Source organism: Orbicella faveolata, unplaced genomic scaffold (assembly GCF_042242905.1).
Source record: "Orbicella faveolata isolate gen_17 unplaced genomic scaffold, um_ofav_v1 contig_3, whole genome shotgun sequence".
Taxonomy (NCBI): Eukaryota; Metazoa; Cnidaria; class Anthozoa; order Scleractinia; family Merulinidae; genus Orbicella; species Orbicella faveolata.
The window spans coordinates 12,922,054-12,938,416 of NW_028301558.1; the positions used below are offsets into that span (position 1 = coordinate 12,922,054).

The following is a 16,363-nucleotide window of genomic DNA, read 5'->3' on the forward strand; positions in this document are numbered from 1 at the left end:
TACCTTATGACAAACATCCTCTGATTGGTTTCACAATATTGACCAATCAAAAAAGTGAATAGAAAAAATTAGCAACAAATCCCAGAAGAGTTTGCGGGCTTTACAAAATGGCTGACATGGAGAGGTGTTGTGTGGTTTAATGGGTTTATTGAGGATTTTGCACGAAAAATGACAGAAGGAATCGCTGATTGCATGCCACTGGCGCTTCGATCCGTCGGGGATGCCATCAGGCTTGATTCAGAAAACAGAACGAAGGTTTGGCTTTCCCCTTGTGAATTTCTTTTCAGCTGATCTATTTGATTTTCCAAGAGAAAATGGCTATATCGTTTCGCTGACTCACTGTTTACTGTACTAAAGCCATTGTTTTTAAGACGCATACAACCTTCTCGTGCATCAGTAATGACACTATATGGATATTTAAGGCACGTAAGCGTGCATGGAGAAATTATGTTGGAAAAAGCAGTATCGCCGTGTAGTGGTCGGCTTTCCACGCACTGTTCCTCTTCACTGAAAAGTTATCTCAGTGCTTTGTGTTTTTCAGTGTTTTCTACATTTTCACTCTTTCCCTTAGTAATTTTGCCCTCTTTTTTATTATTTTTCATTAATTTTGACAATATCTGCATCTTTCAGCTACTCTAAGTAGTCTACAGTCAGAGTTCATTTTGTGTACTTCGCACACTTACAGTGTTTTAGAATTCCATATCAGGTCGGTCATCAGCATGCCAGCTTACGTATGCCAGTATATGCCAAAGACTAGGATGATAGTGTCTTGTACTAGTATGCTCAATGCATTTAAAAATCTCTGCTGATGATCTGTGATTAACTACTTATTAACCAAGATTGAGGTTTTTAAAAGAAAATCTCAGACTGATCGAGACCTTGCCATTTGATCTCACTATAGCTTGGAAAGACTCCGAGGTTTGAGATTTTCTTGTAAAGATCAAACATTCAATGTTAATTCCTTGTTTATTATATGGCTTTTTTTCTTTGTATTTGCAGACCTGTAATCGGCCTGTGGACATTATGGAAGTATAATGCTCTAGAACTAGCCAATCAGAGCGTGCCTTATATCCGCTACAAATGCAAGCCATATAATAAATAACCTTTATTCACTGCAACCTGGGTTACAAGGTAACTCAAGTAATGGCAGCAAAGCTTGATGCGAAAGGACTATTAACACTACTTTATTACATTGCTCATCATAGGAGGCGTATTGTCAATATCTGAGTTGTATGATTTATATCTCACAAGTTCTGAAGGATGATGCTTGGGACAAAGGTTTGTCTTGTGTTTTCTCTAGTTACAAGTTTTTCAGTTCATAGAAATGAAATTGACATAATTTGTGAGAATTTCAAAGGTATTTCTCAAAAAACCATACCCTGTTTGCGGGGGGGGGGGGGGGGGGGGGGAGGGGGGATCCCTATATAAAAAGGATGAGAGTGCTTGTCAAAAATTTAAAAAAGAACCCCTAAGAGGTACCAAGAACCTGTTTTGTGGGTGTGGCTTGAAATGTTTTTTTTTTTACCCCTAAGAGTTACCAGTTCTAAAACAACACATTAGCTCCTGTCATATTTTTTCCGCTCAGTATCCTAAAAGGTATTGCAAAAGCTCCTGCTGTGGAGCTGTCAAGGCTTAACACCCTAAGGGGCAACAAAACCATGCACTATTTTAACCCCTAATAAGTATGACAAGCACCCATGTCCTTTTGACATTTGTTCCCTTCCCCCTTCCCCCAGGAAACTGCTACTATTAAATTAGTTTTTATATGAATTCATTTAAATGTACTTAGTTTTTCTATTTAATGATTAAGTGTTTTCGGGAATACTAGCACAACAGTGCTATTTCAAATATATTTTATGTACGTGTATGTATATATGTACTCTCATTTAACTTCTGGAGTATTTGTGTGCTGAAGATATTAATGTTTTGTTTCTAAACCTCTTGGTAGATATAAGAGTGGTTTTCACTAGTGACACTGCCAAGTTATTCCGCCTACTTCAGCAATGTCAGGAGAGAGCTCTGACCATAATTTCGTCCTTTGGTAAGATATAATCATGTAGGGCAATCATAAAGTGACAGTTATAATCCAAGATGGGGCCAAGCTTTTCAAAGGATGGATAAATTACTATCCACTAGATAAATCACTATCTAGTGGATAAGAGGTAACAAAATGAATTATATTGTCCATCCAGCTGTAAAAGAAGAAGAATGGGTAAGATTCGGGAAGGTTAAGAAAGACTAAAACTTTTTTTCTGTGTCATGTTTTTAAATTTTGTAAGATTGTTAACTAGATGTACAGTACTAGCATAACTTCACATTTCAATCAGCTCCCTCCCATTTGTTCCAAATATGTGCTAAACAATATTGAATATGAAATTGCATGCTGTGAGTGCATGATGTAGTCCTTAGCTGGGTTTACCCTTGCAAGCTTGTGTTTCCTCCATTTACAAGTAAGAGTGGGTAACATAAACTACCAGTAAATCAAGAGCTATAATTGGCAAGCTGAGAGGGCAGAGTGCTTGCTTGCTTGAGATTACCGACTGTGTGCCATAAGAGAAGAAATCCTTTTTTGACCAAACTTGCGTGCTGTAGATGGCTGGATATTAGTACTGTCCATAAACATGCTTAATTAAAAAAAGAAACTTGGCCAATGTCAAGTGAACTTGACCTAATTCTTGGTCAATAATAAACAATATAATATTATATATTAATTCTAATCAATGACATACATGTATTATCTATTTCTGATCCTTAGCAAATGGCACATCAACCAGTCAAAAGCCTGACACTCAACTGACAAAGCATCTTCAGCCTCCACCAGGAGGTGTACCGCGCAGATATTCTGATAGCTCTGTTTCAGATGCTGGCCAGTCAACTCAGTCACACTTGTCTCCTCAGAGTGGAGCACCTCGTAAGCTGTCTGACACAACTGCGCCAACATCGAACCTGGCACTGCCCTCCACCGATGGACACCTTCATCTACCTTCACCACCAAGTTCCCCCATGCTGCACCATCGAAGGTTTAATAAATTTTATTATATCTCTTGTTTAGTCGAGGAAGTGTGAGTATGGTAGGGGTGGTAGCCTCATGGTTAGTGTGCTCACCTCTGGATTAAGCGATCCGGGTTCGAGCCCTGGCTGGGGACATCAAGTTGTGTTCTTGGGCTAGACACTAGACACAGTGCCTCTCTCTACCCAGGTGTACATGTATAATTGGGTACTGGCAAATTTAATGCTGGGGGTGACCCTGTAATGGACTAGCATCCCATCCAGGTGGAAGTAGAAATACTCCTAGTCACTTGATGCTACTTAATTGAAACTAGGGCTAAGTGCTGGCTGTGATGGACCACTTGGCTTGTATACAAACTTTACCCTTCACCTTTACCTTGTTTATGGTACATGTTACTTATTGTGAAGCAAGGCCAACTTCCCTCGTGCTTGATTTACAATGTTTTCCTTTCTTCTGAGAGAGGTATAAATTATAAACCTTTTTCTTATCCTAGCTTTCTTGGTCCAAATCACAAGATACATGCATGGAGCATAATTTTCCCCCTTTTTTTGAAAGTATGGACCTCAAACTTGACTAATAAGAAGTCTTTTGATCTTGACCTAAAGAATGTAGTTTTTTTATTTTTATTCTAACATGTATTTTGACAATACAAATTTGCCTGATAACAGCTACAAGAAAATTATTTTATGAAGTTTAGTTTACAACTTGTAGTCTTTTTACAATTTTTGACTTTTAAGTTCAGGCTCATACCTTTCGTAATTAGATGTATTTGCTTTCAACTTAATATTAGAACTGGCAGTTATGATCCCTTGGATAAAGCTTACAAAGAAAACAAGCAGTTAATACAGGCTTACAGGACAAGAATGCAGAATTCAAATAGAGGAGGGAAAAAACAGGATGTGATGTCTCGGGTACGAAAATTTATACCTTAAAGAATTTATGCAGTCATGCTCTTCACAATGGTCACCTTGGGGTCAGAGGAAAGTGGCCGTTGTAGAGAGATGGCCCTAATGGGGAGGTAGCGGTGCACTATAGCACCTACAGGTGTATATCTTTTTTTGGGAGCGACATTTTTATTTTTAAAAAGGTTGTATTGTTAATTGTAATTGTACATACCACAATCAAGATGAATCAATAAAACAGAAACCAAACAGAAACAGAGACCAACAATGCAATGCAGGTTTTACAATATAAAGTGGGATTTTGTATACGTTATTTGTAAGCCGTTGGTTAACTGGCCATCATCAAGAGGTTAGTTTGAGAAGTTGTGGTGCGCTTTAGTGGCTGTTGCTGTTTTGGAGAAGTGACTGCAGTAGAGAGATTAAAATAAGAGTAAATGTATGGACTGTCCACTGCCAGGTACAAAAAAGTGCTGTTTGGAGAGGTGGCCGTTAGTGGATGTTCAACTGTATACTATTCATTATTGTAAGTTATTTTTCTGCTTTGCATGCAGTGCTGATGAGCAGAACACAACATATTTGTCATGTCAAAACAAATTGATATATTCTATTGATAAAGGGCTGTTTTTGTCAGCATTGCAGTTTCGCTGTGTGAGCTTGCTTCGTCATCATTTCCCCGATTTACACAATTACAGACCTTCTGTTTTCTCTTACAATCCTCGAGGGGGGCAAAAGAAATAAAAACCGCAAGAAATTAAATGAGTGGGACAGCATGAGCAAGGGAATGAGGGGGAATGTGTCAAGGGAAAATAGTGCACTTTGTGGTCGCCCTGTGCTTGTTACTAGAGCTCGCTTGAGGCTTCGTTCGCTGGCTTAAAACAAAGGAAGAAGGGGAACAACTGTGTACAGACAATTATTTTTACCACTTGTTCATTTGTTGTCGTTTAGTGTAGAGTGAGACTTCGGAGATCACAAGCACAGACAATGTTTTTTAAGTAAATAACTGTAAGGGTTTTCCTCTTGTGCTGCTTCGGTTTCACGGTGGCTGATGGACTAAAGAAAAAGAGGGGCTGGTCATAGCTTAACGTCCATGTTCGTTCCAAAGTGCACACTTTTTCAGTGAACGTGATCACCTTTTGACATATTAGGAGCAACATTAATTGTGTTGTAACAATATTGTTTTGCAGAATCTGAGTTTAATGAGAAGAATGTCAGAAAATCTTGTCATTGCTCAAGCGAGAGAACAAGCTGTATCCTTTGTGTTCATTAAATAGATCTTGTTATGGTGAATTTAATATACATCTGATGTGCTGATATGTTTATTTATACCATGCCATAGAAAATATAGCCAATCAGAATACAGGAAAGCCATTGTTTACGGTATAACATCCAGCCTTCCCATAATACAATGCGTGTTATCGCATTGATTGTGTTGGCCACTTGTATTTTCTATGGCATGATATAAAATAGTTGTGCAATGCTCTCTCATGGTACACCATGGGATATCCCATTTGTCACTAGTATTATCTTGAGAAGTTATTACTGACTTGTGGGATATTCCATGGCATGCCACTCGAAAGCATTTTACGTGTATAACCAGTTTATGATCACTTCTACTTCGTATATATTACATGTCATTTAAATTTAGTTTTTTCGTCGTGGTCATAACTTTAACTTGAAAATTAGATAAAGAAGAAACTGCTTGAGCGACAACAAAGACTGCAAGAGGAGACAAACAGGTTTGTGATAAACACGTCAAGCAAATTTTTGTGGAGAGGTGCTATTTAACAATGAGACCTGTAGCCCACAAGGGCTATTGACCATTGAACTAGTCGGACAGAAAAGGCAATAATAAAGTTAGCAAATGAAAGTTGAAGAAATATTTATTTGGGAACAAAACGAAAGATTGCGCCAATTTCGCTACTCGAGGACTATTACTAATAGTCCTCTAGTAGCGTAGCCAATTAAAATGCAGGATTTGTATTAGTCCACTAGTTGGGTGATACTAATTGTGATTATTAGCATTGCCTAATTCGTTGTTATTTGTCAGTTGTCATCTGTGATTTTTAAAGGAGCTACGTCATTGTTTGGGCATCTTGAAATGTGTAGCCTAATTTTTTCAAGTTCGTCGTTTGTAATCTCTGTTGATCTTCTCCATCCTTAACTATCCTTGTTCCTTTATGGTTTATTGTTATCTCTTTGGTGTTTTTCCATCTTAGTAAACTATTATTTTCAGGTTTCTTCAAGTTAAAGTTAATTCAAAATAACTCAAAATACCATGACTGAGCTTCTTTCAGTAAGTCTTTGCTTCCCGTAAGGCTGGTTTCCATATCATCGCTACAATCGCTGCAAAAGGAAAGTTCAGCGATGGTAGTGGTCATGGAATCCACTCTCCAGTAATCGTAGAGATCGTTGCGACAACGCTCGCTGAGATACAGCAGACTAAGTATTCCGTTTTATCTCAATAATTGAAGCGATTTTATGGTAGTCGTAAGGATCGCTCAACTTTTCCTGTAGAGATAACAACAGGAAAAAGCGGCGATGGAAGCGATCATATAAAACTGAACCAGCCTTTAAAAAGTACGAACGAGATATTGCCCCAGATGTTTAAATTTGGGGCTGGGGGGGTCTTTTTTTCCGATAAACAAAATTATTTTCAGGATGCAGCATCTAGGACATGACCATTAATTTAACTATCTATTTATTTCTGTGTTCAAGACGGTTTGGCCCTGCTGCTTTTTCGACAAAGGAAGAGCAAAACCAGCGTGTTCTTTACACCAAGATTCTGGAGTTTGAACAAGAGGCAGTAAGTTCTTTAGCTACCGACTGCGCATGATAAAGATTTGTACAAGGATTCAGCGTGATGTGCCGTGCATTTCGATTTGTTAATCATTTTAGAAACTATATTTAACCGCATCACTTTTCAGTGCGTTTTCGTTTAATATATCATTTACTAGAAAATGTGTACCTTGGCCTTCTGTCCGTCCACAAAATCGATTTTATTCCTGCTTGTGCGCTCGTGCAAATAGGGGATCTTGCTTCAAGTTTAAGTTGCGTTTAGTTCTCCTACGGTCGAACGTAATCAGTTACTACAAGATTTGTAGCGCTGCAGTGCGGACGTTTACGCAGAGTGAACCAGTAAGTTATTAATCATTACTTCTGTGATTTAAAAGGTGTGGCCGAAACTTTTACGTGAAAAGCTAAAACTTATGCCTTTGGAATCCAAGTTGGTCAAAGAAATAATAACCAAGATATTCAGGTAAGTCTTTGTATTGGAGAGAGTAACTGTAATGTTAGGTTACTTTCAGATTTTCTGTAGTTAATGACTCACTGTTTCTTTGGTTTTCGTCTCGCAGTTCGGCAGACCACCCTCTGACCCAGGTCCTTCTTCAGTATCAATATTACGTGTATCGGAAGCTGGCGCCTCTTGTAAAGGATGTAGGATTCCCGGATGTACGGAGCGGCAGAAAAGCTACGAGCCCTCAAGCTGACGTGATCTTCAATGAATCGCATTCTGATGAAGAAGCCGTTAACAAGAAAAGCGATGCCGACGGGGAGGATGAAGAAAAACAAGGGCAGGACACAAATTTGCAACGTTTGCCATCTGATTCTGATAACAAGGAAAGTGGAAATAAAGCAAACGAAGACCAGGAAGACAGTGCTGAGAAAAAGGGACATCATGATGTTGAACAACATGAAGTGGTATATGGGAACACCGGCGACATAGATAAAGGGTCGACCTTCGATAGTGAATGTGCCAGTTCTGTTACAGATTTGGAGAAACTTAAGAATCTTCTGCAAGAAGAGGCTCAGCCAGAAACTCCTAAAGCTGAGACAACACAGGTTGATGATTCAAGCCATGGACAAGAGCCTTCTGCTGTGGCCTTGGCGAATGAATCTGAGAATTTGGAGAATTATTTCCAAGAACTCGAGGATGATATGTTTGGTTGGGAAAGCGACGTTGCTGACAAAAACGCCTCTGACAGTGAGGCTGGTAATACAGAAGACTGTCGAGAAATAACGAATGAAAAATCACTTTCTGAAGGTAAAGAAGAGAGTGATTCGAGCGTTAAAGAGAACAGAACTGAAGTTGTGGAAGAATCGACTGATGCGAATGATGTGGCAATATTCAGTCCGGTAGATTCGCCACAAGGCGAAGACTCTCATTCTCCTCATGACACACACGAACCCAGTGAAACGGATCAGTCGAGCAAGATAGGCGTTGATTCGCAACATGTTAATGAGAAAGAAGAGGTGATAAATCCAAGATATGATGGAAAGACATTGAAAACGAATGAGGGTGATTCAAGCCTGGAAGAACAATGTCCTGACGAACAGAGAGCCAGTGGTAACACCAACGACGACGACGACGAAGAAGTCCAAGAAAGAAAAGACTTAGAAACACGTGACACACCAGCGGAACAGACAACTGATCGGGCGAACTGTGGTGATCAAGGAAATGAACAGATACCCAAGTTACCTTTGTTTGCAGGTGAGGACGGTAACAACACAAAAGAACAGGATGACGGCATAACGGTACCACCCACTGATGAAGTAAGAAAACAGTTAAAGGACGTCTTGGTGGATGTGCGGTTTTTTCTTGGTATGTAAATTTGGTAAAGTTATTTGACGAGATTTTGATCACGAATCGAGCTCTTCGTAATCATTAGAGTCTCATTAGGCCTTCATCAGGGTAACATAGGAAGGACTGACCCGTGTGAGTTTACGGGACCATTTGCCGTTTTTTGACAAATCCCCATAGAAACAGTTTCCCGTTCTCACATAACAATCACAGAACATTGATTAAGTCTGCGTGTTAGCACGTGTGGCGGATATTGCCTAACGTATCAGCCTGTTCCATGTTGCTAAATAGCGTCACAGATAATTGCTTTACCCCATTCATTAGCCGGCCAAAATACATGATTGTGCATTAATATGACTCGTGTCCAAAGAAAACTGGGCAAAAACTCTTTGGCATGGTCCTAGTTCTCCATACTTTCCAGGTCTATTCATTCCTAGAACAGAACTTAGAACTTGCCTGATAGTTTTTCATGCCGTATGCGACAGGTTCTTTTCCAAACTCTGTTACCTTACGCTGGCATTATAGCTTGTCAGTGTCTAGCTGTTGGGAAAAATTGCCAACCAGTGCTTTTTTTTGTTTTGTTTTGTTTTGTTTTTTCCAGAAAATCTTCAGAAGCTATTAATTCTTGCTTATGAACCACTGGATACACCAGCCGGTCGAGATTTGTGTTATTCCTGCATGGAGTTCCCTTTCTTTAAACCTCTGTGGCCCATGCTGTTAGCTGTGCTCAGGTGAGACGAACTGGTACACAGGCTCCCTCGGTTAGTTGGAGACGAGCGAGGGGAGAACGAAGGGAGTCTAGGGTGAGAATTGTTTAGATTCTCCTCGTTTTCATTTTCCTCGCTCGCCCCCGTTCTCGGTTGGTCGCCCGCAAACGAGAGCCTGGAACAGGCAAGCTGTTACTGAGTTTAAAACTTTGTTTTCTATTTTACCGCAGTCATTAAAAGCTGATCCAAACAGTTTTTGTTCTTTCTGATTGTTTGTGAACAGGCAAGTGAATTTCGAGAAAGAACTTCGTTTGGCTGACGTGATGTCAGATAACATCAATAAAGACCCTGTTGAGCTGGGTGTACCTCAAAGACTCTGCCTCGATGAAAAGGTGCGCGCTTACGAGCGAGAGGTCCCTTTTTTCTATGCAGCGTTTTCATATGACGTCACGGTGGCCATATTGTTGTTCCCAAACAATGAATTTTCCATCCTTTAGGAATATGCAAAAATTTTCTATCAATTGGGAACACTTATATGACCGCCGCGAAAAATAAGCAAAACTATGGTTGAGAACAATAATTTAGTTCCATGATGATTAAAATAACTACCGAGGATGATAACTGTCGATGTTACGGCGGAGGAAAATATAGCAAGTATGATTCGCATACTCCTGTAGCATTCTTTTATTCAGTGATAGTGGCGGCATTTGCAGGTTAAGAAGGGAAAATGGTTTCTTTCTCACCCTGCTTAGTGGCTTCTGAATTATAACGATCGCATAGTAGACTACAGTATCAGAGTAAAATATGCCAAAAAAGTAATAATTTTACGCAAAAACGCGGTTTGCCGTTTGAGGGAGCGACTGCTTGGGGAAGTTGAACACAATATCTGATCAGAGGACTGGTAAAGGATTACCATATTAGGGACTACGCTATTTATATTAGCGACGTTTAGCGATGTTAGGAAAGGTCGCTGTGTTAAGTAGCCGCTGAATAAAAGTTTTTTTTTTTTTTTTTTTTTCGCTGAATAAAAGTTACTGCGTGGTTCCTAATTCAGGAATATTTAGAAGTCGATTTTTACAGTAAGATGTTTTGTATTTAAGAAATAGAAAACATGTACCGTGTTTCTATCGAGTTTTAGTATAAATCTACTAGCGTTCTATCACGAATGCCGTTCTCTGATTGGCTACGCTACTCACTATCTATTCTGTGATAGATAGTAGCGTAGCAGAGTGCGCTTTTTAACAAAATGACGGCTGTTTCTTGGCGTTTTCTTCGTGTCTGTGAAGAGGATTTCGATAAAATTTTTTAGCGACTAGTAGATTTATACTAAAACAATTAGATTATTCGCTCTCGATTCCTATCGCGCGATAGAAATCTCGAGCTCATAATCTAATTGTTTAATAGAAACACGACTTTTTAACCAATCTGCGCGCGTATTTTCTTAGGACTGTTTTCTAGTAAGTTTTACATTGAGACGCAGCGTGTCTTGTTTCGTAAGAGACTATTACCCATGTATGTCTTGTTTTTCTTCAGACCATTCTTGACGCAACAGGTAACAAGTATCCGTATCAGATGGCAGTTGAAGAACTTCACAAAGTCGTCACGCTCTTTTGTCCTTTGGAAAAATTAGAATGCTTAGGTATTGTTCTTAACTTCAGTAAGGAATCGTCTTCAGTTTAGCACCGGCATGCAACAAGGAGAAAATTCTGAGTCCCTGCGACGGGAATCAAACCCATAACTTTCCGCACACCCGTCGGACGCTCTGAATGTTTTTATCAGGCCTCTCATTGTTTGAGATGTTGTTTTTATGGATGTGAAAGTACAGGTTTTCAAACTCAGCAAAAATGAGAGACGTTACACCTTGTCGAATCTTTTTCGTTCACTTCGGCGGCGTATTAGGCGAGTTTGGTCGAGCAATTGTTCATGTAAAATACCCATGGCGAGACCTAACGAGTCTGATATGCCGGCGAAGCGTGCCAAAAAGGTATGATTAGGTATTTACCTACCATTATATGGTAGCCATATCAGATCACTGACTTGATATCGCCGGATATTGGGACAGTAGAAACAGCTTCTGATTCAACCTCGTTCCCAGGGTCTCTCATCTTACCGCCCTCTTCGCTCGCTCGCTCCAGGGGGCGGTAAGATGAGAGACCCTGGGAACGAGGTTGATTCTGATTGGCTAATAAAATTGCGAATTGAGTACGGTAATTTGGACAAAAGTCTGATTAAATTAAAATACTTCCAAGAGAAACGCAAGGTCAGTTATTATTTCAAGATCTTTTTATTGATGTTGTCTTTCCAGTCGCTTGGCTAGAGGTATTCAAACAAATAGCTTTGGGTGTTCTTTTCACAGTGCGAACGTCACGTTGTATCTGCCAGTGTGTTGAAGATTATTGGGAGACTAAAGGAAAGCCACGCCACAGCTCAGAGACTGCCATGTAAGTCACCATTTTATCGGACGAATTTTCGTGATGTACAAACTTACACTTCGATTGAAAAAAATACCTCAAAACGGTAGATACCAGAGGGGCAGTACCAAACAAAAGAGGAACAAGGTCTCTTAAAGATTTAGACCGAATACCAACGATAACCAAATTTAAGGGGGTTGATATCGATATTCCAAGATCTGCCGAGCGCCACTAAATCATGTTTCCTGCTTGTTCCCCCGCAACCGTTTAAAAGGCACAGCCCGTGTCGCGAATATCGTGCTCTCACTTAAACAGGTATTTTAGTTTACAAAAGTAAGATTTATTTATTTATTTATTTAATTTTATTTTAATGGTATCAGTGGCTGCGACGACTTGCTGCCTATCCTGAGTTTTGTTATTATTCGGAGTGGAATGGCGCAGTTAGTTTCTGAGTGTGACGCCATGGAGGAATTCATACCCGAGGGGTAAGTTCTCAATGTTAAATTTTTTTTCATTTATGGGTAGAGAGTAGTTGTTTATGCACTTATGCACTTCTCAGGCTCCATCCACTTACGCCGTCACGAAAATGTGGCTTTTCGAAAACGTTCTTCAAACCGGAGGAATTTAAAAACGCCGGCTTTGCGTTTTGGTGTGGACAGAAAAAATTTTGAAAACGAAGCTTTTCGTAAACGATGACGTCACGATAATCACGTGATTTCCCTGCCCGAGTTTAACTCAACCACAAATCCAAAATGAACGCTGATTGTTGCTTTGTTGTTTTTAAATTCCTCCAGCGTAGTGTGGGCGGAAAACATTTGATACATTTTCAGAGTGAAACCTCCGTCTTCAAATTCCTCCTGCATATTGTAGACGGGGCTCTATCCCTTGAAGGAAGGTGTTGTTTTCCTATTTTGTTTTTAAAACAAAGTGTCATATTTCCCCATAAATTAAATTATTTTTTCTGTTAAAAAAAGGAACGAATTGTGTCCAATCTGTGTGATAATTCTTGACAATTCTTTGCTGGATTTAGGTGTTTCCACTTTTAGAATATGATGTTAGCAACGTATAGCTGTCTTTGATCGTATCAATAAAGAAAAGCAGGCAGTGAGATAAAAGGAGACGTGAAGATGAAACGAAAAACGATTCCTTACATCTACTGCGATCGTTTTCCTCCGATATTAATCGAGCAATGTGGTGTGAAATGGATAACTTCTTTCTGGTCCTTTTTTGTTTTTTTGAAGGTACCTCATGGGAGAAGAAGGTTACTGTCTGACGACTCTTCTAACAGCCCTGGCTTATTTGGCCACCCTGAAGCCCACGTGACCCTGCTCTCTGAAGAAACATCAAGGCACAAGATGAAACTGGAATGTGTTGGATTAACCTGTACACTAGCTTTGGAATCCCATCTGAGGCCAAACGTGTGAATGAATTAGGCTTTCTTCTCTTGGAGGCCATTTTGACTGGATTCGTAGAATGTGTTAGGCCTGTGTTGAATTGCTCCTCAGTAGTTGTTTACGTGACCCTGCTTGTTGGCATTTGGCTCGTAACGCAATATTTCTCTGAAGATTTGCGTGACGACTCAAAAATCAACTGATACAATGACATAGTGTGAGATAGTGGATCTTGTGGTTCAATTTTACCCGTGGTACAACTTGGTAGTCTCCTTTGTGCTGGTGTATGGTAAGATATTATAATGTGTAGGAAACGAAAGAAGATACCAAATTGTATAAAGGGTAATGGTGAACCACAACGTGGATGTGGTGTCCTTTCTCAGAAGTACGGAAGAAAATGAGTAGTGACGTACCGTAATGATTTGATATAGCGCCGGGGTTCAAGGGAGGGCCCTTATTGGAGAGAAGGCGCTTATTAGGGAGGGGCGCTTGTGTCCCTTTCGAACATATACATCTGAATGTGACACAATAAAATGAAATACAACAGATCCTTAAACTCAAGAACTGTAACAAGAGGGGTCCTAATAGTCATAGTGTTCAATATTACGTTTAGATGAGGAAGCAGACTTCATAGTTCATCATCTAATTACTCTATTCTAAGTCATTTTCTTTAATTTCACTTTCGCTATCGGGGCGCTTATCGGAAAGAGGCGCTTATTGAAAAAGACGGCACTCGGCGAGGAGTGCTTATTATAAAGAAGGTGCTTAGGGACCGTTCATTTTTTATGAGGGAGGGGGGGCTGGTGGGATTTGGGAAGCACCATTTAAAAATCGCATGACCCCCCCTCAGCTTACCAATTTTTTCACATGGCCCCCCCTTTATAGCGGTCATTTTTTGGGATGACCCCCCCCCAAAAAAAAAAATTGAACAAACAATATTTAGATTTCAACTTTTTTAATATTTCTCTATTATCCCCCTACTTCACGTTATTGTGCTCACTATGAAGACAATATTTACAATCCCTATACGACAGAGAGCTGTTGTTTAAAAAACAAATCAAAAGAATGAGAAGTGAATTTCGGATCTCCTAGTTATGGCTCGCCCTGAGCGTGTGGCATTTGGCCTCTCATTGGCATCTTCCTCCTCTGAATTGATGAATGCAAGAATGACGTCATTTGAGTCATCTTCTCCCCCAGAGTCAATGGCATCACTGTCATACTCATCATTGTCACTTTCATCTGTTTCACTGCTGTCAGCACTTGCCCTGTTGTCATTTTGTGTCAATGTCCTGGCATTTCTCAGTGTTGGTTGGCCAGCTCTGAGAGGACTCTTCTGCTGCAAGCATGAATATCTTACAATTGTCTTTACTTTCTCACTCTTGCTGCTTTTTAAATGTGCAAAATTCCAAAATGCGCAATAATGGCGAAAGCGACGAGTCGTTTAAGAAAAGGTTTACTGCTGAACGATCCAGGCAGTTTGACATCTTACAACCAAAAGAAGCAATCTTTCTAAGTGCGGATGGCTGTTCAGAAAGGGTGGGTGAGTTTTCCGTGCCAGGGTACCAGTTGAAGCCCAGTGATGGAAGAAAACTGAACTTCTCCATCAAAGAGCTCAGAGCAATTGTGGAAAAGTTGAATGTCATATTGAAAGATGTAAAGGAACATGATTCCACACTCTTTCAGTCCAATGGGCTTGCTTTAAAGCAGGGCGAAGAATTTGCCCACAGTTTTAATGTAAAGCAGATCAAATGTATAGAAGCTAAGTTGACGAAGGTCACGCAGGACATGGAAGCACTAGAAAATAAGAAGAGCAATTATAACAGCATATTCAAGGGCACACTCAAACAGCACATCAACAAAAGGAGAAGGAAAAAAGAAAACCGCAGAAAGTCAAATGAAAGAAAGAGGAAGCGGACTGAAAACAACGTCTAACGAGTTTATGGAATCTGTGTTGGAAACCCGCTAGGAAATGATCTTCCACAATGCCTTGTGTACCCTCCTAGAACGGCCGTCCCGGAAGAGTGTATTAAAGTTGAGGATGTTGCCACGTCGTTATTTAGAAGAGATGGGCCATACATTGCACAGCCCTTGGAAGGGAATTATTTCACCACAAACCTTGAGCGGGAAGTCAGAGATTATGTTTACACCTTCATGTACCCTGAAGAGTACACTCTGACGGAAAGCATTGCTGCTTCTTGCAGCATTGGTGAAAGAGACTCCCATAGCAGCACAAGCGGCGACGAAGAACTCGATGACAGCGAAGATGAAGATGAGTGCCAGTGAAAGTTGCATTCGAAAATAACAGTGTTAAATACTTCTTTTCAGTAGCTACAAATGCTTTTTGTGGCCAAACGTTTTTTTAAAGCAGAAGGAAAGTTTGTAATAAATTTGTATCCTGCCTTCTATGTTTATTCTATAGCAATTTTTTTGACATTCAAACGTTATGCCATTTTAAAGTTTTACTAAAATATTTCACGTGACCCCCCCTTTTTCCCTTATTTTTTTGGGATGGCCCCCCCTCGAAAGCCATTTTTTTTCGCATGGCCCCCCCCCAAATCCCACCAGCCCCCCCTACCTTATAAAAAATGAACGGTCCCTTATTGGAAGGAAGGAGCTAAATAGAATCATCACGGTATTCATCAGACTTGACACGAACGTAGCAGGGCAGTAGATGCAATTCACATAGACAGGAAGGGAAAATCTTACATTTAAAGTCCAGAGACGGTAGAATTTGTAAACACTGAAGTATGGCATACAGTAGTCATCGTATAGTTGCTTTATTTTATGACACTTTATTTTCGGTTATCGATACAAATATACCCCAGAACTCAATTGAAAAGACAGGTGTTATTGCGTCATGCAAAGCATGCAGACACGGTCTTTATTCGTCGTTTATACATGGATATTGCGCCGATTAAAACAAATGTTGTTGAGTTATGAAATAGACTCGAAGGCGTCCGAATTAAAACATAAATTAAAATACATGTTACTGTAAAGTGTATGCTTGTGATAGTATCTTACCGAAAATGGTGAGTAAAGGTATTATTATTAAATTAGTATTTTGCGAAACCAGCTTATCTTAATATCCACACGAACATATATTTGGATGTATTCTGATAGGGAATATTGATAATACATAAAACGGAAAATAAAAGGCAGTAAAAATGTACCGCGAAGTGGCTGCAGCGAGATTGTCTATATGAAAACGTCAAACATTGGATAATGGGTTGAATTGATTCGCGCGATATAGCTATAAATTAAGTATATTTTATGTTTACATGTATGTCATAGGACAGACACCCCATGTATTTGTATGAACATAAATCACTCTGGCTGTTTAAGGACATTTAGTGCTTAAAAGTC

The 16,363-nt window shown here is 39.8% G+C and overlaps 1 protein-coding gene across 2 annotated transcripts; it reads left to right on the forward strand.

Moving 5' to 3' along the window:
- The first annotated feature begins 89 nt into the window (after window positions 1-89).
- Window positions 90-16,176, forward strand: LOC110060186 (VPS9 domain-containing protein 1-like). 2 transcript variants are annotated; one of them, XM_020766941.2, is made up of 16 exons: window positions 90-255; window positions 1,206-1,278; window positions 1,949-2,041; window positions 2,756-3,020; window positions 3,801-3,921; window positions 5,097-5,159; window positions 5,596-5,648; window positions 6,628-6,715; window positions 7,083-7,168; window positions 7,266-8,512; window positions 9,093-9,222; window positions 9,482-9,590; window positions 10,732-10,837; window positions 11,555-11,639; window positions 11,990-12,094; window positions 12,851-16,176. In XM_020766941.2, the coding sequence occupies exons 1-16, from the start codon at window positions 169-171 to the stop codon at window positions 12,930-12,932; spliced, it is 2,793 nt and encodes a 930-aa protein (XP_020622600.2). In that variant the 5' UTR covers window positions 90-168; the 3' UTR covers window positions 12,933-16,176. The 2 variants fall into 2 exon arrangements, 1 of the variants encoding a protein (XP_020622600.2); XR_016209672.1 differs by lacking the exons at window positions 9,482-9,590; window positions 12,851-16,176 and having other exon boundaries at window positions 11,990-12,041.
- The last annotated feature ends 187 nt before the right edge of the window (window positions 16,177-16,363 follow it).

Excerpts from the sequence above, each read along its gene's own strand:
- LOC110060186 (XM_020766941.2), top strand. The coding sequence starts at position 169 with ATGACAGAAGGAATCGCTGATTGCATGCCACTGGCGCTTCGATCCGTC. Across the intron at positions 5,160-5,595 it reads CTCAAGCGAGAGAACAAGCT|ATAAAGAAGAAACTGCTTGA; the intron begins GTATCCTTTGTG and ends CTTGAAAATTAG. Across the intron at positions 5,649-6,627 it reads CTGCAAGAGGAGACAAACAG|ACGGTTTGGCCCTGCTGCTT; the intron begins GTTTGTGATAAA and ends TCTGTGTTCAAG.